At 36.0% G+C, this 20892-nt stretch overlaps 1 protein-coding gene across 3 annotated transcripts in view; it reads left to right on the top strand.

Annotated features, from left to right (window-relative positions):
* PSME4 (proteasome activator subunit 4) overlaps positions 1-17532 on the top strand; it is a 70424-nt gene extending 52892 nt beyond the window's left edge. For all 3 annotated transcript variants that reach the window (XM_038177463.2, XM_027453193.3, XM_038177462.2), the window contains 18 exons: positions 45-98; positions 680-809; positions 1423-1504; positions 2067-2220; positions 2664-2733; positions 3416-3541; positions 3885-4037; positions 4763-4867; positions 5698-5789; positions 6167-6298; positions 6858-7066; positions 7360-7445; positions 8421-8549; positions 8839-8994; positions 12787-12949; positions 14037-14170; positions 15152-15290; positions 15926-17532. In XM_038177463.2, coding sequence (XP_038033391.1) covers positions 45-98; positions 680-809; positions 1423-1504; positions 2067-2220; positions 2664-2733; positions 3416-3541; positions 3885-4037; positions 4763-4867; positions 5698-5789; positions 6167-6298; positions 6858-7066; positions 7360-7445; positions 8421-8549; positions 8839-8994; positions 12787-12949; positions 14037-14170; positions 15152-15286 — 2110 coding nt within the window. In that variant the 3' untranslated portion in view covers positions 15287-15290; positions 15926-17532. The remainder of the gene's footprint in view (positions 1-44; positions 99-679; positions 810-1422; positions 1505-2066; positions 2221-2663; positions 2734-3415; positions 3542-3884; positions 4038-4762; positions 4868-5697; positions 5790-6166; positions 6299-6857; positions 7067-7359; positions 7446-8420; positions 8550-8838; positions 8995-12786; positions 12950-14036; positions 14171-15151; positions 15291-15925) is intronic.
* The last annotated feature ends 3360 nt before the right edge of the window (positions 17533-20892 follow it).

Raw genomic sequence — 20892 nt, 5'->3', positions numbered from 1 at the left:
TCAGCAGCATCTTGTTGATGATTGTGGTTTTTTTTAATGCCCAGAAACTATGAAAATTTGGTCAACATGCTGTTGGACTGTGTGGAACAAAGAAATCTGTAAGTCTCCCAGTGCACGAAGCACTTGTTTTTTAATGGGGGGGCGGGGAGGGGTTGGAGGTGGTTACATGAATAAATACCAATTGCATCAAAAAGTGCAGGTTGCATGACCAGAATTGAATAATATTTTCTCACCCTGATGGTAGTTTGTACAAAAGCAATTTGTCGGTAGGAATCTTGTGTAAGGTGCATTGTGGCAAGCTTGGAAAGTTTTTGTGAAAGTACCTGCAAGAATTGGATTGCTGGAGATCCTTGTGCATTTGCATATGCATAATACTGACATCAAATAGCTTTCAGTTCACAGTATATTTGTTTACAAAAATTAAAAAGAATATCATTATAAGTTAATAATTACATAAATGGTGCTGGTTTGATCTTGGTGTTTCGACTGGGTGTAAATTTGATTCCATTTGTGCATTCACAGCATTTTGGAGGCTTCCTAAAATGCCAGTTATGCTCATTGACTATAGCGATGTCAGAACATTGCTTATGTCAGTCTGAATATATATTTACATAATTGTAACCTGTATAATCACGTCTGTGCATGTAAAACTCTATGTATCGTCTGGTTTGTTTTTTAGTCCCTGGAAGTTCGAGCACATAAGTATTGGTTTTCTGTCTCTGCTCCTGAGGGATGATAGGATACTGCCTGTCCGTGCCATAAAGTTTTTTGTGCAGTGTCTCAACCACGATGCAATTGTAGTTCGTAAGGTAAAAACAACATAACTACATCTTTTTGTCTTGCAGCTTAATGGGTTTTGGATAGATGTTTGTTACTCAGCTGTGATAAAGTACAAAAATTGGGGTGTACATTCCTCCCCGCCTCCCAGCCCTGTGTGTGTATAAAAGTTCCTAATCTAAGAATGTGACAGTTTTGGGAGTGCTGTAACCATGATAAACGATGTAAAGTCTGTAAACTGTGAAAACATGAAACATTTCATTCTTATTTACTTTAGGATGTTTTCTGCAGGTATGTACATGTATTTTTCTATCTGCAGCTTATTACTTGAAGGGAGTCCAGCTGTGTTTATACCTTTCTTTCTGCTTGTCTCCTCAGTGAGGCTTGAAAGTAACAGCCACATTGTTTTTCTCCAGAATATAAGGGGGGAGATTTATTTTTGTGGTATACAAAGGTCGTGCTTAACTCATGTCCTGTATCCCCTGGTGATAATTACTGCTTTATGGGAAGTATCAGCCACTGGGATGGTGAAGCTTGATGTAACCTTTAGTGGCTTTTTAGGGCACTGAGTAGCTGGCTTAAAATGTGTCTTACGATGAGATGAAGGTATGGAATGGATACATTAATGCCTGGTTCTTTATTTAGGTTGCCATCTCAGCTGTGGCTGGCATTCTTAAGCAGCTTAAGAGGACACACAAAAAAGTGCCCATATGCCCCTATGAAATAAGTAAGTTTTATTCAAAATAAGAAATGCTTTACTCACTTTTTTATTGTTTAAAAAAAAAACAACATACTTTTTCTGGTGAAATTAAGCATAGAATCACAAACTTTTCATTTCTCTCTGGTTGCTAATGTCTTAACTAAACAAAATAGGTAATATTAATTTTTTAGTTTTTTTTAAACAGATTTATACATAGAATTATATATTAAGCTATTATTTTTGGTGAAATAAAACTTCAGAGGTATGGTTATAGTCATCCTCCTTTCAGAAAGCCTTGTAATTTGTGTGAATAACTTGTATGCCTTTTTATTCTTTTTCTATCATTTCTATTATTTCTATTTATTCATCATTTCTATGGCACCTTTACATAAATTCATAAAGCCATCTTCGATTTCTATCAGTGTTACTTTTAATCTCACAGAGCAAATATCTGTACATGTTTGATGGAGGAAAAAGCTTTGAGCAGTGACATAAAAGCTCTTAGAATCTTAAAATAGAAGTAAGTTGCAGCATTTGCTGGAACTGTCAATGAACGAGTTTGATGAAATAGTAATTCCTCTTTAACCAGGTGGAAATCCTAAGCCTTCCGGTATTCAGGCTGGTGACAGGCTGGATAACCAGTGGCTGCACTATGACAGTCGGAGCTTACCAAAGACTAAGGAAGCCTGGGAGTCATGTTGTTTTGTGGAGAAGACACACTGGGGTTATTATACCTGGCCTCAGTGAGTACATTAAATGTACATTAAAATAGAATTGTAAAAGCAAGGGGAAGAAATTGAGATGTAATGTGTGTTTTATTTATTTGACTGGGAATTTTTTTTTTGTTCTTCTTGCTTGCTTTGCCACCTTTGATTATTTTTTTTAAGTGTCTACTTGTTTCTCTTTAGGTTTTGCGGATACTTTAGGCACTTATGCATATTAACCTTATTCCATTAAAACGATATGCTGATTTTAATTGAAGCATGTGTGTTTGCAAATTGTGCGATCACAAAATATGCGTGGTAGTCTTATTACTAATAATTCTGGATTGCTTGCTGTAGCAGTACTTTTATAATGGTAGGCTTGATTTTGTCGTAGCTGATAAATCCTGTTTAATATAGAGAACAAAAAAAATGTTTCATTCTACTTTTCTTTTGAAACATTTTGACTTTTTCTTTACATTTAGAACTATGACAATTTATGCTCCAGTTGAGCAGCAACCAAAGCTGGGGAGAAAAAGAGACGAGTTAACAGAGGTATGGGTTTTAGTGAGTTTCATTTGTGTATTGCTTTAATACTTCTTTGTTTTTTAACGATGCCCACAGTTTAGGGTACGGAGATCAAGTTCCCTACTCTATCTTAATTTAAGTATCATCTGTAATTTGGAGAATGCATACATAAAATGTGTGGAAATGCTTTTTCTGCTTGGTTGCAGAGATGGAGATTGAACTCAACTACTGTGTTATCTTGTTTTTAACAAACCATAAGTGATAATAATTATGAAGCCTAGATCCACCAAAGAGTCTTTAAACAGTGTTTTTCTTCTTAATTTTCATACTTACTGTGTTAGTATACAAGAATAAATTATTATTTTTATAAATGTCAGTGATTATGGAATAATTGTTAACGATAGCTTTTTTTGTTCATTTTTAAATCTTTACCAGAGTTTGTAACAAAGGTAATTAAGGACAGTGGGAGTTACTATTTTGTAGGGTTTTTTCCTAGTGAAAGGAAGGATGATCTGTAGTCATTAAAGGGAATAAAAATCAAGTGGCATGTACAGTGTTACTTAATATCCCCTCTGAAATGAGGGTTAAAAATGGATGACTCTGGGATGATTTTTGCCAGCAGTACAATGAATCATGGGAATTGAAAAGATTGGGATATTATTGTGGCAATCAAGCACTGCAAAGTTAATCCTTTTTTTTTCTTTTACAGGCAGAACAAATTATATATGATCATTTTTCTGATCCCAAGTTTGTTGAGCAGTTAATAAAATTTCTGTCTTTAGAAGATAGGAAAGGAAAAGACAAATTTAATCCTCGCAGATTTTGCCTTTTCAAGGTAAGTGGAGTTCAATAACTAAATTGCTTTCTTCTTGTAGATAATTATCTGTGTGTGGAAAAGCCGCAATTCTGGGCTTGTCTCTCACTGTTGAGAAATAGTGATTTAAATGTATGCTGCTATGATTAATCCCATTAATCATTTCTTCTGATTAACTACTTATGGAAACGTACTTAAAATAATGTAGAAGTCTGTAGGCGCTTGTATGTAATTGTATTAGAAAAGCAATGTAATTTCACTTTCTGTATATTGAAATCTAAAGTCCTTCACAATCATACATTCTTCCAAAGACGATAGTTTAGACTGATAATTACTGAAGACCCTTTCACATCTTGTTTTACAGGGCCTTTTCAGAAACTTTGATGATGCCTTCTTGCCAGTTCTCCAGCCCCATTTGGAACGCCTTGTGTCAGACTCCCATGAAAGCACCCAGAGATGTGTTGCTGAAATTATAGCTGGCTTAATAAGAGGCTCTAAACACTGGACATTTGAGAAGGTGCTGAAGTAGTGTCTTTGAGTAGTCCTGAAAGTTAAGGAATAAGTTGGAATTATTAAACATGTTAAACCTATGAAGTTGAGGGTTTCTGATGTCTCACCAAAGTCCAAGAATGGACTGGAAGACATTGCAATACTTAATGCTTCATTGCCAGTGTTTGAGTGAAATTCATAGCTTGCTGTGGTGTCTGTACACTGCTAGGTGATAGTAAAATGCTACAGGATATAATAAAGAGTTTGCTATTGGGTAAGTAGCAAAGCTGACATGGATTGGCATAAGTCTGCTTACATTCACCTCAGACCATTACATCTTTATTTAGCCCAGACCTAGCTGTCTAGATTACTTTAAAATGCATTTTTGTAGTGAAAAGTAATTCTAGGAGAACTGGATTTTTAATAAGAAAAAAAAAATCAAGTCCTTTGGATGTGCAAGACTGTTCTACCAAAAGCGAAGTGTGTACAGTCTCTGATGCGTTTGTATTAAATTATCGGGATTAAGTTGCATATGGAGTCCACAGTATTTCAAAACACCTTGCAAACAGAACTGAAGTGATTCCTGAAATCTTAACTCTTGTATTGGTTCCTTTTTATAAACATTATAGAATAGCTGCTTCTAGAAATGGTATTCTTTCCATGTTTTGAGAAGATAAAAGGAATTGGGTTCACACAGGTTAGGCAGCCATTTTGTTCTTAAATAGACAAATCTTTTGCCTTTTTGCTGAGCAGGTGGAAAAACTTTGGAAGCTTCTCTGTCCATTACTTCGAACAGCTTTATCCAACATTACAGTGGAAACATACAATGATTGGGGCACATGCATAGCAACCTCCTGTGTAAGTAGTACATTTTTAGTCTTGTAAAGATATATCCAGGCTTTGTATACAGATAATGTGTAAATAAGAGCTTTAGAAGTGTTTGAATATATTTTATCAGCTAAAGCTGAGAGCTGTAAGTACAATATATAAAAGTACCACTCATCTGAAATCTTACAGCTTTTGAGGAAACTGCTTTCTTCTGCCGTTTGCAGACATTTAAATGTAACATTTCAGAAAGGAAATAAAGCCTTAATTTTCTTCCTAAGTATTTTAGAGGAGCTGTATAAGGATAATGCTGTTAAAGTGTGTGCTTACTGTGTGTTTATCACTGATAGTTTTTTTCAAATTACATTTTCTTTCTTGAAAGGTTATGCCATGAAAAATTAGTCTCTAGTTATCTTCTAATGTAAACTAAAATGTCTACACACTGGTGGGCTGGGATTTGTGGGGTCTGGGAAGGAGGGTAAATGATAGGCCACAAATATCTTGGATCAGTAATTCTTTGAAGTCACTCAGCAAAATTTTGCATAACTTGTCAGCCAGAACCCTGACAAATAATTAGCAAAATTCCCATATCAAACATGAATGATTATTCAAATACGTCAAAAAAAAAAAAAGCTAAATTGTTTTCTGTTCCAAATCGCTATTTACCAACGAGTTTAAAACATGTTTTCGTTTATAGTTTCATTGTACTTTCTGCATACCGAGCTTCACTGTGAAAAAATTTTGCGCTTTCTTGGTAGAGTAAGCACAAAATATGCCAAGAAAACCTGTCAAAACTTTGCTTGTTTATACATTATACAAATCCCTGGTTTGCTTTATATCTCTGAAACCTGTTTGTTTTTTAGGAGAGCAGAGATCCTAGGAAACTGCACTGGTTATTTGAATTGCTGTTGGAATCTCCATTGAGTGGTGAAGGAGGATCATTTGTAGATGCATGGTAAATTCTGTTGTGGCTGAATAAAGGAAATAAGAGCATGGATAAAATATACTGAGACTATATTGTGCCAGATGGTTTGTAGAAGCAGGAAGCCAAAACACTCCTTTTCTATGAGTTAGGTTTGCCTATCCAATGGCAGTTTCTTTATTATTTTTTTTTTGTGCCCTTAAATCTAGTTAAGAGAAGGTTTGGAACTGGCATAGCAGCTGTACTGTTCTTTAATTCCGCAGTGTTTACTGGTCTTTGCATGAAGCTCATTCAAAGATGCTTTTATACATTGACGTATTCAACATTTAAAACAAGGCTGGGGCAGGGGGACAACTAGAGAAGAGAGGAACAACTTGGTATGATTACAGATGTATTGTTTCTATTTCTAGCCGGCTTTATGTACTGCAAGGTGGCCTTGCACAGCAAGAATGGAGAGTACCAGAGCTGTTGCACAGACTGCTGAAGTACTTGGAACCTAAACTCACACAGGTTTACAAAAATGTCCGAGAGAGAATAGGAAGGTCAGTGTTCTCTTCTGTACTTCTTGCTTGAATTGTTTCTTCTGTTCATAGTATTTGGGTAACTGAGTAACTTAATAGCTACACTGAAGCGGTGACTTATCTGTGTGTGTGAATTCTGCTATATAAAAATTACGTAAGTTACTGTTAACAGACTTGTTTCAGAAACTTCAGATGGCTTCTCCATTTTTTTACTTCGTGTATATGGTTTGTTATTTTTATGTATGAGATCTCTAAAGCTTTTAGAAACAAATTTGCTTTGCTCAGGGCCTAATTAATTAGCCATAACTATACAGGGAAATCTTTAAAGAGCATTTTAGTGACTTAAGAGCTAGTTGCATGTCTGTTTGGGGGAGGGAGAGTTGTGGTTCAGTGGCTAGCCCTGCTTAACTCACATATCTACAAAGAGAGTATGAGGAATACATGCTTTTTTTTTTTACGTAACTTTGAGAGAAGATGAGAGGAATTTGATTTTTGATATTTAGTACTTGCAAGAGTAGCAAATTAATTTCTCTGAACCATAGTCGTGCTAAGCATATGTTGCTTCTTTGCTTTATTTTAGTGTGTTGACCTACATATTCATGATAGATGTTTCCTTGCCAAATACTGCTGCAACTAAGTCTCCTCGTGTCCATGAATTTACCACCCGAATACTTGAAAATCTTAAACCCCTCATGGAAGCAGATGAAGAAATTCAAAATCATGTTATGGAAGAGAATGGAGTTGGAGAACAGGATGAGAGAACTCAGGGCATTAAACTCTTGAAAACAAGTGAGTTACCCCCATTTATAAACCTTATTAAGTATGATTAAGGACTGCAAATCGTATAGCTTCAATACAGAATTTCACTTCAGAGATCTGTGCTGTAACAAGGAGATACCTGTTTCAGGGTTGAGGTTTATAACGTCAACTTTAGAAGGTCCAACGTAACTGCTAGTGTGGGTCCACTAATGTAGTCACTCCTAGGGTACTCTAGCAATGAATTGGATGTATAATTTGTTGGGGGATTATTATTATTTTTTTTTACCTTCTTATTCAGTGATCACCTATCTTTGTTAAAACAGTTCTGAAATGGTTGATGGCAAGTGCAGGACGGTCCTTCTCTACAGCAGTCACGGAGCAACTCCAGCTTTTACCCTTGTTTTTCAAGGTATCCACTTTAATTGCTGCTATATTAGTCATGTTTGAAAACATGATGTTACATATGAAGTTATTGGTTTTCTTTTTTACAAAGTGCCTTATATCAGCAATGGAAAACATGCATATTGATGAGGCCCCAACTATTTTTTTTATGCTAATGTACACTTACAGTTGGTAATTTAACCTGCTATAGGGTTTCCTGAAAATAATGAGTTGTAGATTAATGGTCCTATATGTTTGTAGTTTGGGTGGGAGATGTAGATGGGTGGGAGAATGGAACATGTTGAATTAATGAATGAATGTTTTTGTTCTAATACTACTTTTTTTTTTTACTTTTTCTTTTTTTCTCTATATTTTTTTCTTTTGCTCCATAATTGAGCCGTTCTTTCTAGATGGTGGCACCTCTAATCCTTTGTATTCTTTCATGAAGTTGGGTCATTGAGTGCTATACATCTGAAATAATGCATATTTGCATGCTCCAAAGCATGTCTTTGCTTCGTATAAACGTCAGTCAATAATCCAACAATAAACTGAAGTTTACTTTCACAAAAAGGAACTTGAAATACTAATAAAGGTTTCAATTTTGGACCTACATCTAAAATACTAAATGAATTGGATATCACACCTGAAGAATTGCTCTGGGGAACAAAATGCTTAATGGCACCCATTTAATCCTGAAGAGCTTCATGCTAGCCAGACAGTTTGGATAATACATGGTGCAGTACAGTTTATCTGATAGAGTTAAGCATTTCTCTTTTTGAAGTGAACAGGGATCTCAATTCTGTTCACTTATTTTCAAGAGGTTACTGCTGTGAATATTTTAATGTTATATTGATTCATTTTTTTCCTAGATAACTTAGGAAAATTTCCTGTCATTGTCCTTCCAAGCAACTAAACTTTTTCTAGGATTTGGTTGTTAGCAATGCTTTATTACTGACATCAGCTTTTTCTTTTTTTCTTCCACCTCTTTGATCTTGTTCTACAGATTGCACCAGTAGAAAATGACAATAGCTATGATGAACTCAAAAGAGATGCAAAGATGTGTTTATCATTAATGTCTCAGGGTTTGCTGTATCCTCAGCAAGTGCCTTTGGTACTTCAGGTGCTAAAACAAGTAAGTCTGGTCAAAACAGCTCAAAGCTTCAGGCTTTCAGATGCATTGTGCAGTAGCTTTATTTTGTTTGTTTGATCTAACCATTATTATTATAAATGAATGACTAAATTAAAAATATATGATTTGGAAAAGAGTGTATGAAACAAAAAATATCTGAAAGAGGAAGGTTACCTTAATTGCAACTCCTCCCAAAGCTTTTTTTAAAAATATTATTAGCTTTACATCTCCTCCTTGGTCGTCTACACATTCTTGTTTCTTTTAATATTTATTATTTATTTTTTACTTGTAGACGGCAAGAAGCAATTCTTGGCATGCTAGGTATACCATATTAACCTACCTCCAGACCATGGTGTTCTACAATCTCTTTATCTTTCTCAACAACGAAGAAGCAGTCAATGACATTAGATGGCTGGTTATAAAACTCCTGGAAGATGAACAGCTTGAAGTAAGTCATATCTTTTACAAATACAGATAATGTCTTTCACAAATACAAATTCTGTACAAATACACAGAAGCGAAGGCTTGTATTAAGTCATATGAGTAAGTATGTTTGATCATGTTCAAGCTCAGTGAAGAATCTTCAGTGTTAATCTACATTCTGCTCCATTTCCCCTGCATCATTTCCAGTGCTTCTTTTTTTTTTCTTTGTATGGTATTTATTTATTGGTGGTGTGGTTATTTGTATTTGCACTGTTAGCGAATATCAGTGAAATCCTTCTTTGGGATGTTTCAGTCCTTTTTTCTTTCTAGAAGAAAGCGGAAACTGGAGTGTGATACACCTCTGCCAAAATAAAAATCCTACTTTAGTTCTTCCTGAAGCTACATTTAAAGCAGCAGTTCCACCTGAGATGTGAAGCTTGCTTATGTCAACAGGAAATTGAAAATAATTTGAATATATGAATTAAAACTTATGGCTGAAAGGGCTTGGCATTACAATCTTTATAAGTACAAGTAAATACTTAGAGAACAGCACTTAGACTGCTTACCCAACCATACCAATATTAGTCTAACCTCTCATGATTCATGTCACTATTTGTTTTAGTGATCTGGAAAGCAAAAGCTGGCAATCCTAGCTAAGTTGTTGCCCGTACCAGTCAGAACACTTACCTCATGATCTCATAATTTAGAAAAATACGTTTTACTCACTTTAATATACTCTATCTAGTTATTTTTAATGTAGAAAAGTATTCCTCTGTACTGCAGAGATGCAAATCAAAAACTTACCTATGCTCATAACCACTTAGGATCCTGATGTTACCATGGAAGCTTTCACATTTCTCTAAAAAAAAAAAATTAAAATCTTGACAGTTCTTGAAAATAATAGGAAAGGTGCAGAGTATTATTATTTATTTCTTTTTATATGCTGGATTTTTAAGATGAGTATCATTTCAGTAGGACTCCCTGCTTTAAGTTAGTGTCTGGTATCTTTACCCTGTGGAACTGAGATTTTTGCACTTGGTTTTCAAGACTTTTTTTTTTGCTTATTTTGATAAAAGGTGCTTGACCTAATCATCCTGCCCACCTTGTTTTGTTTTAATATACAGTTTTCACTTCTAATATTGCTAGTATTTTTTCATTTGTCTTTTCCTATTTGCTGTTTTGTAAAATGATTGCAAAGACTTCTGCAAATGACAATCTCAGATGGCTATGCAGAATGTGAAATAGCAGTGTGACAGCAATGCGTAGTGACCATGGGTGATAGGACAGTCTGGCTTCTATCAAGTACAAATTCCATGCATCTGGCTTTAAGCATATGTGCCTAGGATTAAAGGGTGCTGTACTTAAATGGAATTATAGGAAATTCTTCTTCGGAAGGTCAATGGATTTAGCTGGACTGCTATGGCTGTGGGCACTAATGTGACCCTGCTGCTCGTAAAGGGAAAGAGAAAGCAATCCAGAAAATTCTCTCTGTGTACAACAGTATAACCACTGCTGAATGTAGTGTCTAATTTTCATGCAGTTAAGGTAGATGGAGAGAGCAGCAGGAATGATTTGCAGTTGGGGAAGCATGTTTTGCAGTAAATTGTTCCGTGTACTCAGAAGTAGAGAAGTGAAAGTGACCGCGTTCGACTTCAGGTTATGTTTCAAGTGATAACCAAGTTAATCTGAAAGCTTTTTTTTTTTAAATTTATCAGCCAGAATTTGATTTATAAAAATATGAAACCATATGAAACACCTACCCAGATAGCTTCCTAGATCAATATAGTATATACATAGTACCTAGGTGTCTTGAAGAATTTTCCATATTACACTACAATATCACAGTACTTGGAGTATTTTCTTTGTTGTGTAAATTGTTCCTTGCAAGTACTACACGAGTTTTGCTTGTGCTCTTGAATGGTGTTTGCCTTGTCACTTTTTGTTTTGATACTGTGATGGTTTTGTAGACCTTGGTCAGTCAGTTCTGAGTAGCACCTACCAAGAAAAAAAACATGCTTGGATGCTTGGTTGGAAGTGTGTTCGTCTGTAGCTCCTTCATAGGTTTTTGCATTCTATAAATCATCATGTGAGTATGATGATCTGTAAATTATTCAGTGTCAGATGTGGTGATTGATTAGCTTCTTAATGTGATTTTAAAGGCTTTTGCTTCTAAGTACTCCTTGCAGCAAAGCATTCCTTTTATTTAGATTATTAATTTATAAATGAAAACAGTTCTAATACAGCAAATAACGATGTAAACAAGTACAGTTCACTGGGGAGCTTGCTCACTTTACAGCCAAGCTTCTTCCTATTCTGCATTTTGCATTAGCACATCATGTTTCATTTAATAGCTTGGCTCTTCAGAGACTCACAAATTGCTGATAAGCAATACTGGCACATTTTCTCTTCATACTTCTTTATGCTATTAACAAAGCAGATCACGTTTGAATAATATGTTGTAGAAATTTAAGTGGAATGAAGCAAAGTCTCGAGAGCTTATTGTTAACTTACTATGTTTAATTATTGTAGCACTAGCGGCTAAACTCACTGCTTTGTGAAGGTCCAGAACATTATGTACAAGGATGTAATTTATTATAATCTGCTACATTGGATTCAGAGTGTTGGTGGGTGTTTTGTACTCCACATAGACAAATGTTCTGTTTACAGTTGGTGGTAACAGTATGTACTTACCAATAAATCTGTCAATTGCTGTCAGTGTTCCAACAAGTTGATTTGGATTTCAAGTTAGTAAATTTCCTTGTCAGCCTGCAATTTATTTTAAGTTGGAAGAGAGTTCCTAAGGAAGTCCAATCTGAATATGGTCTTACACTTCTGTAACTATACTCTGTGGAGGTTTTGAATAGATGAGGTGAATCAGTAAGACTGATGGGGTTATACTTGCTAGCAAGTAATTGGGTTTGAGTTGTCTGTACTTGTAATCCACGAGCAATGCATTGTAGCTATTTTATAAGGAAGGGGAAAGCAAATCTGTATTTTGAATGAATTAGCAATTAGATTAAAATTTGAGTTTGGTCTTGTTTGTTTGGGTTTCCACATTAAAAAGGAATATTTTTCCAATGTGTGATTCCATTTTTATTCCAGTAGTTTAAAAACCAAAAATTCACACACAAAAAACTGTTACTCAGGTCAACCAAGTAAAGAATGCTGGAACGTTAAGGAACTGAATTGTTGACTATGAAGCACTGAAGATAATTGTAATTTATTAACCTCATGTTACTTCTCAAAAAAATTCTTGTGTTACAGGTAAAACAGAATCAGTTTGCATGACATTTTGTGAACATAGGCTTTGCTTTTGTCAATTCTAATGTCTTCACATATATATAGGCCATGGGAGGGAAGAATGCTTTTGAATAAAGTACACTTTTTTTTCTTCTTGAAAAAGAGCTAACATTAACACATAGACTTAAAAATTTTGTAAAGCAGATTGAGGATTTGGGATGGGTGTCTTGTTTTACAGGTATTTTCAAACTATTTAAAGTCAATCTAGTCTGTGATAGGTATTTCTTGACAATTGAGTTAAGTTACAGCATTTGCTTAAGTAATACGTCACTTTCTAACAAATTATGTAAAGATAGTTCTGTATTGCAGTAGAACACTTTTTTTTTATTATTAATTTTGTTATGAGCCAAAAGGTAAACTAGTAGTTTATGATCTGAGAGAACAGGATAATGTTTTTAAAATGTTTCTTGGTCAGAGTTTGGTAACTTGGCCAAACCGGATGTGCCCAAAAATATAACTTGTTTCTTGCTGTTCACGTTTGCTTAGTAACTGTGGTATGTGCTATCTCTGGTTGTAGGTGAGAGAAATGGCTGCTACCACTCTAAGTGGTCTTCTACAGTGCAACTTCCTCACTATGGATGGTCCCATGCAGACCCACTTTGAACAGCTATGCAAGATGAGGTTGCCAAAAAAACGAAAACGAGACCTGGGTTCAGCTGTGGATACAATTCCTTCTGGTGGTAAGAAGATTGTTTCAGACTAAAACCATATATTTTGAGAACAGATTTGGAAGACATAAGAATTTTTTGCTATTCTTAAATGATTATTCTGCAAGCACTCCAGATAGAATTGGGTTTATCCTATGATTAAGCAATAATTAAAAATAAACACAAACCCAGAGAAACACAAGGCTGGTTGCCCATGCAAATTTTTCTCCTTTCTAAGCATTCGAAACCTGTAATGGGTAACCACGTGTCCTTTTGTACTTGATTCTCTATTTCTGTGAATACAGTGCAGTCCTAATCTTTCTGAAGTGCTTTGAGAGTTTGCTTTACAGCATACATAATGAATAAGAATATACTACTACAAAAAAAAAAAATACGATGTATTCTTAGGTTAAATTAATTCACTACTTCTCCCAGAATTAAAACTTAAGAGATTTTTTGATTTCCTCTGTACATACTTGACATAGTTAAGATGATGGGGGATATTTATTTCCTCAGTAAATATAATTTCTTAGCCACCACAACATGTTTTCACTGCTCACCTATTTTTCCTTCTGTTTGTTAGCAGTGTGTTTTTAACAAAACAAAACTTAGTTAACCTTTGTTAGGGACCTGGCTTCCTGACCAGATATCTAGTGTGTCTGGGTCACGTTCCTTTGACCCAGAAAGACTGAGTTTCCATGTCATCAAGTAGCTTGATATTTGAGAGAACATTCTTAACTTGGGAACAGTGGAGATACAGCTCATGAGTGATTTACTGTCTAGCTACTTAGGTTCTTTTATCAAAGAAGCTCTCTTGAAATGTTTATAAAATATACAGAAGTTGCGGATGATTTTTTTTACACATTCTTCCACTAAAAATTAAAGATGTAAGAAAGCAGAAGCAAGGTGGAAATCCACAGACTTCTGTGAATTGGACTATACAGTCTGTAAAACCATCTGGTTTCCTGCAGAGATTTTCGTACTGTTCCAGGGTTGTTGTTGCTTTTTTTTTTTTAAAAAAAAAAAAAAAAACACAAAACACTAAGTTTGACTGTCTCATGAAGTGATGGCTTAGATAAAAGAGTTGCACCTTATTAAATGTAATATTCTGTAATTGTAGACTTGGTTAAACGCCATGCCGGTGTGCTAGGACTTAGTGCATGTATTTTGTCAAGTCCGTATGATGTACCCACCTGGATGCCACAGCTCTTAATGGATCTCAGTGCCCATCTTAACGATCCTCAACCTATCGAGGTAAAAACACTTCATTTTTCTCTTTAGTGTACCATGTCTAAAATACGCTTATTCATCTGCTTTCCTATATATATACATTTTAAAATACCATTAAGAAACTTACTTTCTGCTGCATTTTATTAAGCATATAGTTCAATTCACAGACAGATTTTGAAGTATTTCAGTGGGATTCCTGTTCTTGCTTTCAAACTTAAAGCATAAAAAGCTGCAAGAGCTATATCTACAGTGAAGAAATAGTTTTGCTTGTCTTTTTTTATCTTAAAATTGTTACTTTCATATATACCTACAAAGATAGAATTGGGGGGAGGGGAGTGACTAGAAAATATCAAACTGAACAACAGCAACAAAACACTAAAATCTTTAAAACAAAGTTTCATAAGCAATTCTAGAAATGAGTTTTTAGTGAAGCAGTTACTTTAACTATATTTTTGCTTTGTGTGTTTTGTTTTCTTGACCTTTTCTGTGTTAAACATGAATTTACTTGCTGAAGGATTCCTTAGATTTAACAAACTTTGCTATGGTGTGTTTTCCTGAATCAAGAAACTGAACTAAGTGGACTTAATTATTTTAGTAACAGAAGATTGTTTTTCTCTCATTTGATTTTCCTGCATGCCTTCTGTGTTAGATTCATCCACTGTTTCTCATGTTTTGAGAACTGAACCATTCCTTTGAAAAAAAACATTCCTTTGAGGAAAAGGGGAAAACAATTTCACGTATACTTTATAAGAAGCTATTATTTTTTTTCAGATTTGAAATTGTTGGTCAAATAATTCATTTTGTAGGAATGTTGGAATTGTAATGCTAGTCAAAAGACTGTAACCAGAACTGAAAAAATTAAAATACGAAATTCTTCAGAGCCAGTCTAGCTTCTGTAGCTGTTTGAGCACTTCTCTCAGTATTATTTTTATGTTTAACATTTGTTTTGCCATGGAGCTTAAATCTACAATAGATACAGATCAATACTGATTGTCTCCTGTGCAGATGACTGTGAAAAAAACACTGTCAAATTTCCGGAGGACCCATCATGACAACTGGCAGGAGCATAAACAGCAGTTCACAGATGACCAGCTACTAGTGCTTACTGACCTCTTGGTTTCACCGTGCTATTATGCATAGATAGGTAAGATTTTTTTTGACATAAATTAACAGAAGCAGCAGTCTTACGAAATCTACTCTAGCTCTCCAACCTAACACAGTGTAGAAAGGAATCTTTCAACCACGGGAGAATATGTCACCAAATAACAGTTCCTTGTGTCTCCAGTGTTCTGTTCAGGATCAGATTTATTTTGGGGTAATTATTGTTGCCATTTTTTTCATGTGTCCCTATATTACATTAGAATTTTGGTAGGATACTCTTCTTGAATACGGGCGATCCTTCTCACCATTTTGTGCCAGTTGGATGCCTTTCAAATGTCTGTCAGTTTCACTAGAGGCCAAGTGCCTGATGCTTTGTACTTGTGATGTCTCTGAGGACTTTAGCCTGCTACCTGGTACAGTATATCTTCTGGGTGTTACGATGGGAAATAACCATGGACAAACTGTTCCCTCTTCTGCAGTATGGCTTTCCTAATAGGTCTCTTCACAGACATGTCCAGAAAGAGCAAATCCAATCCCAGAGTTTCTCTTAAGCTGCAAGATTCTGATGTCTTCTGTGATGTTTTGTGATGGTATTTGAAGATAAATTTTAACTTGTTTTCATTTTGTTCTGTAGTAATAGCATGAAGCAGTAATTGTGTTTTGAATTTTTTATTTCAGGCTTCTCCTGGAAAAATGAGGATGTGGGAGCCTTTCTGCAAAATAAAGGAAACTCAGAAAGAAATTTATCATGTAGAAAACTTTGTCTGGGAAATCCTGATGCCTAATCAAAACCACTTTTAAATGCATACATAAAGGCCTGGTTCTATTCAAAAAGAATTTCACCTCCCTGGGGAGCAGCTGTGGGAGTCCCATAGTCTCCCTGTAACTGCGTTCACAGAGCCTGATCATGAGTTTATTGAAAGACCCTTTTCATTGGCCCACATTACACATCAGTCTTGTTTCTGCTTTATTGCACACAGTGACTTACACTGCACATTTCTTACCCTCTTTTTCTGACCCTTCTTCCCAGCTGTTTCTGACATCCAAGCTATGCAGAAGCAGAGAGTGCTGCAAATCAGAATATACTCAGTGAAGATCTCCAATTCTGTTGATGCATCTTGTTATCTAGTCAACATAAAAGACCAGGAACTTAATCTTTCTCAGAGTTTATTTTTCACTACTTGGATTTCAGTGCCCGTCAAATGAAGGGCTCTATATCATTCAGTCCACCTCAGGGCAGGATTGCCTTTTTGTATCTTGTTGAAATGTAAATAGCTGACTTTGTGCAGTATAGATGATGGCAGGACAAAATGTGGGGAGTGAAAGCTCTTACTGCATGGCGAGGTCTTCACTGATAGCTCGACCACGTGGAATAAAAATCTATGATTATCTGAATATTTTTAAGAGTGAAGGACTATGGGTATTTCTACATAATTAGAGCCCACAGGTAAGAAATTGTGGACTATGAAGTGAAGGTTGAATTTACAGAATGAAATGTATGTGTAGTGTGAAAAGGCACTGAATGGCTGACTATTTTTAACTGTGTGTGCTCATAAAGATTGTCACTATTTGAGCAAGCATACCTTGCTCAAAGATTGTGGAAGCTCTGTATTTTATTTTTTTTGCCTGCAGCTTTATTCAGAGACTGGTATCTATTGGCTATTTAACAACATGTTTAATATGTGTTACATAGTTGTAAAAGACTGTATAAATTGTAGAGGCATTGCATTGATGAAACATTGTACAGTTTGCAACCTTTTACATAATACCATTGTGAGATTAATTTGTAAAGATTCATACTTAGGTGTTAATACAGTAGTAGTTCTGGCTTTTGTATCAAATCAAATGCCGTTATTAGTTTTTTAAATTATTTTCTTTAACAGAGTATCTCTTCATGTCTAAAAGGCAAAGATTTTGGTTTGGTTTTCTTGTATCTCATTTATTACTATGTCTCATTCAGATTTTAACGAACATTTGTGGCCATCTCTAAATGCTGGCATGACATATTCTGATGTGATAAATTCATAGAACGTGAGGTACATGGAAATAATGCGTAAGCTGGTGTGTTTCAATTTTCATGCAGACCTGCAGGAGCACTAATACATTTCGAGCAATCTACCTGCTGAGTGTGTGACTCATTCCAAACTTCAAAGCACAGCAGTGTTCCTGGTGCAGTATTTAATGAGTGTCAGCACACAGATGTAACCACTGTATAGCGTAGTGCCAAAATTATTATTTCAATTGTGTATGTAGTTTAAGACCCAATAAATGGATTGTTTGTAACATCTGCTTTTTTTTTTTTTGGATTTCTGAAGTGGAAGTTTCTTATTTTGAGACTGAACTTAAGGTTGTTTACTGTGCTTTTTAGCTTTTTGTGTGAGGTGTGTGTTTATCATGGAACTTGGCACTAAGTTAAGGTAGCATTAAGGATAATTAAAGATGTAGTTCTAATGAGTGGGACACTAGCTTTTATATTTTTACAGGAAAATATCTTGCACCTGGTGAGACTTGCAATAAAATTTTTGAGAAGTATGCTTAAAATTGGAAAAAATGTTATGCTTAAAAAGTTAGTTTGAAGTGGAAGATTGTTTTGCTTAAATAAAAGTATTAGAAAGTATTTGCTGGAAGTTATGATCTTCAAAGTACCTGTTGGCTGGTTAACTGCTATCATAGCAGACGTTATCTGTGTTGTCTTGCTTTCACCAGGAACGGCTAATAATAGGATCCAGCTCTGCTGCTTTTTGCCATAGCTGGGATTTTCTCTTCTTGTGTGTCCGTTGTCAGTGTAGCTGGAATTAGTTGTGATGGTAAGGATCCATCCCTGAGCAGGGAACCATTCTGTAGTCAGAGCTATGGTTGCAAATAAGTAGGTGGTATTATTTCACAGTAACTGTTTATAAATTGGTAATAAATTACTGATGGGATCTTGTCCGAACAGATCCCCCAGAAAATAGAGTGCCTGTTCAAATTACAGTTCTGTAGGGTAGAATGTGATAGTATGAGAAAACTTGAACTGACGCTTTGTGGGCAAAAGATTAAAGCCTTTGTTCTGAGGATGTAGGAATAACTTTGAGTTATTCATCACATATTGTAACTTCTCTGCTGCTTTGGTTCTCTACCTTTCCCCAGGCAATCTGTGCACACAATCAGTTCTGGGCTTACCATCACTTTGCTCAATCACATGATGAAAGAGGAGAGTGGAGTAGAAGAACACTCAGGACTTCATCTTGCTTCCCATTACTCACTTTCCATTATAAATCACTGTTCTCAAAGGCAACCTTATGACCTTTCCTTAAGAAACAAGATTGTTCACAAAGCTTGCTTAGCCTTTTTTTTTTTTTTTTGTATTGTTAGATTGAGTGGTTGTTGAGCACTTTATGACTGGTTCTGATGAACTGTTAAGCAACATTCAGTCCCCAGTCTCTATTCTGGCATGGACATTTCTAGGACTTTTCTCCTAAGATGGACTGTCCTCTGATGCTTTCCTCTGTCTCCTCGCAGCTCTCAAAGTACGGAAGAAATAGCTTGTCCTTGCCTGAAGCCTTAGAGATTAAAATGCAATGACTCAGTTTGCAGAGGGAGACATTTCAAGAGTGAGAAGATAGATTTATTCCCCTTGAACAGTAATGGAGGTGAAAAAAGATGTTGGAGACTGTCTGGTATGTCCTTGATAGCCTTAGTTGACCGTATGTCAGTCTGCAAAAGCAACCTCAGTGACCATCCTGCTCAAAGCAGCAAAGATTGAATGATGATGCTGTTGTAAGGCAGAATTCATTTCTTGGGGTTGCTTGGGTTTTGGGTGTGTGGTGGTGTGTTCTTTGTTGTTTTTTTTTTTTTTGCCTCATCTTTTTTACTTCTTAAACCAGCCTACTACTGGGAGTTCTGTCCTTGGTACACATGTATGATATCTCTCCTATTGATTTCTCAGTTAGGCATCCCCAGCATCCCATATTCACCACTCAGTCTCACACTTTCTTCCATAGCTTCAGAATTCCTGGAATCCTGCAGCAGAGACTCGGCTTTCCTTTTCTACTGTGCTGTAGAAGACACAATAATCTGGTAAGGTGAAGGGGGGAGGAGGGGAAGTATTGATCCATAGAATGTTTTGTTAACCAATGTCCTTGCAGGATTTTAACTTTAGCCCTGCTGTGAATTATCAACTAATTTGTTTTACATTCTTACTGGCGTGCAGTAGTGGGAATGCAGCATTTATGGATTCCCCATCACAGAATACTTGCTGTACAGTCACTTTGAGGTTCTCTGCAGGCTAGAGGTAACCATGCTCAGGAGAAGAGGTTTCACAGTCTTTAATCTAGCAAGGTACTTTTGAGGCACTAGGGCAGAGGTCATTTGGTCTACTGCAAGGAACTGGCAGTTCTACTACAGAAGAAAACTCAAAACTGTGTGGGAGATGCAGAGTATTGCCAAGATGTTTAAGGCAATGCACACAAATTATGGGCAAATTACACCTGGTTTGCTCTGAGGGTCTTTTCTTCTCTCTTGGTCAACAAATGCCTCCCAAAGCTATTAAAAGATATTTAGAACTCCGTGAGCTGAGAATAAAAAAATGGTTACTGTTCTCTCCCTGGGAAGGACAGTAACTCTCAGTTAAAGCATTATTGAATCAGGGGTTCTCCCAGCACAGACAACAGCTCGGACAGTTGCCTACAAAAGTTGCTAGCAAAATTATCAGTGATTTCTGATGGATTAGAGCACAGCGATTTGAGGAATTCTTTGTATCCTAAAGGGGCAGACTGTTCAAAGGGTGAAAGAGAACCTTGTGGGCTATGATATTTTTCTGATTCTAGGTTGGATGTCTTCTTCAGCCTTTGCTTGTGGAAGTTAGGCCTGCTTTCCCTGCTTGGGCTCTTAGCACCATCACTGCAGATAATCTCTATAAATTAGCGGGGCAGACTTTGCTGCTAGAGAGGGAGGAGGGCACCTACTGTCCTCGGGGAATAGTGAGAGGTGTGCTGGGAAGTAGGAGGAGCAGTCATTTTTGATCGGTATGCATCTTTTAAAAAAAAAGTTAAAAAAAAAAAAAAAAAATTGAAAAGGCAGTAAACTCAATAAATTTGTTCTGACAATAAGTCTAGTGAGATTAGCAATAAATTTAGGGAGCAGCCTCAATGAGTTCATGCAGAAAGGTTTCTATCAAGAGAGAAAAAGCCTTAACTGTCTTTTACTTCTATTCTTTTGGGTTAATTCACCCTTCTGTTATTCCAGCATCTTTCAGCATTTTAACAGAACAGCTTTAGGGGAGGCACTGATCCACTTGCATTGGGGTGGGAGGCAGGCAGGCTTCCACAATTAAAATAACTCCAATTTCTTGTAAATATATACAAGATTTGACACTTTAAAAAAATGTCTTGGGAACACAATTTAGCCTCGTGCTGAGAACTCTGACAAATATTTGATGCCTCATAGTTCTAGAGAGCTGTTTTGTTTTTTTTTTTCAAATTGGTTTAAGGAAGGCCTTGAGAGTGCTGTAAAGTAGGAGTTAATATCCTACTACCTTGTGTGAGGTGCTGCAAAAGTTGTTGCTCCTGTGATTGCCTTGCAAAACCTACACTCATTTTTCCCCTGCTCTTTTCCCCTGCCCCAAAGTTTGGCAGTTCTGTTAAAAAGGGGCTGAGCAAGAGGGA

The sequence above is a fragment of the Anas platyrhynchos genome, chromosome 3, assembly GCF_047663525.1.
Source record: "Anas platyrhynchos isolate ZD024472 breed Pekin duck chromosome 3, IASCAAS_PekinDuck_T2T, whole genome shotgun sequence".
Taxonomy (NCBI): domain Eukaryota; kingdom Metazoa; phylum Chordata; class Aves; order Anseriformes; family Anatidae; genus Anas; species Anas platyrhynchos.
Note: the sequence above shows the minus strand (reverse complement) of the source record. Positions and strands in the feature narration are given on the sequence as shown.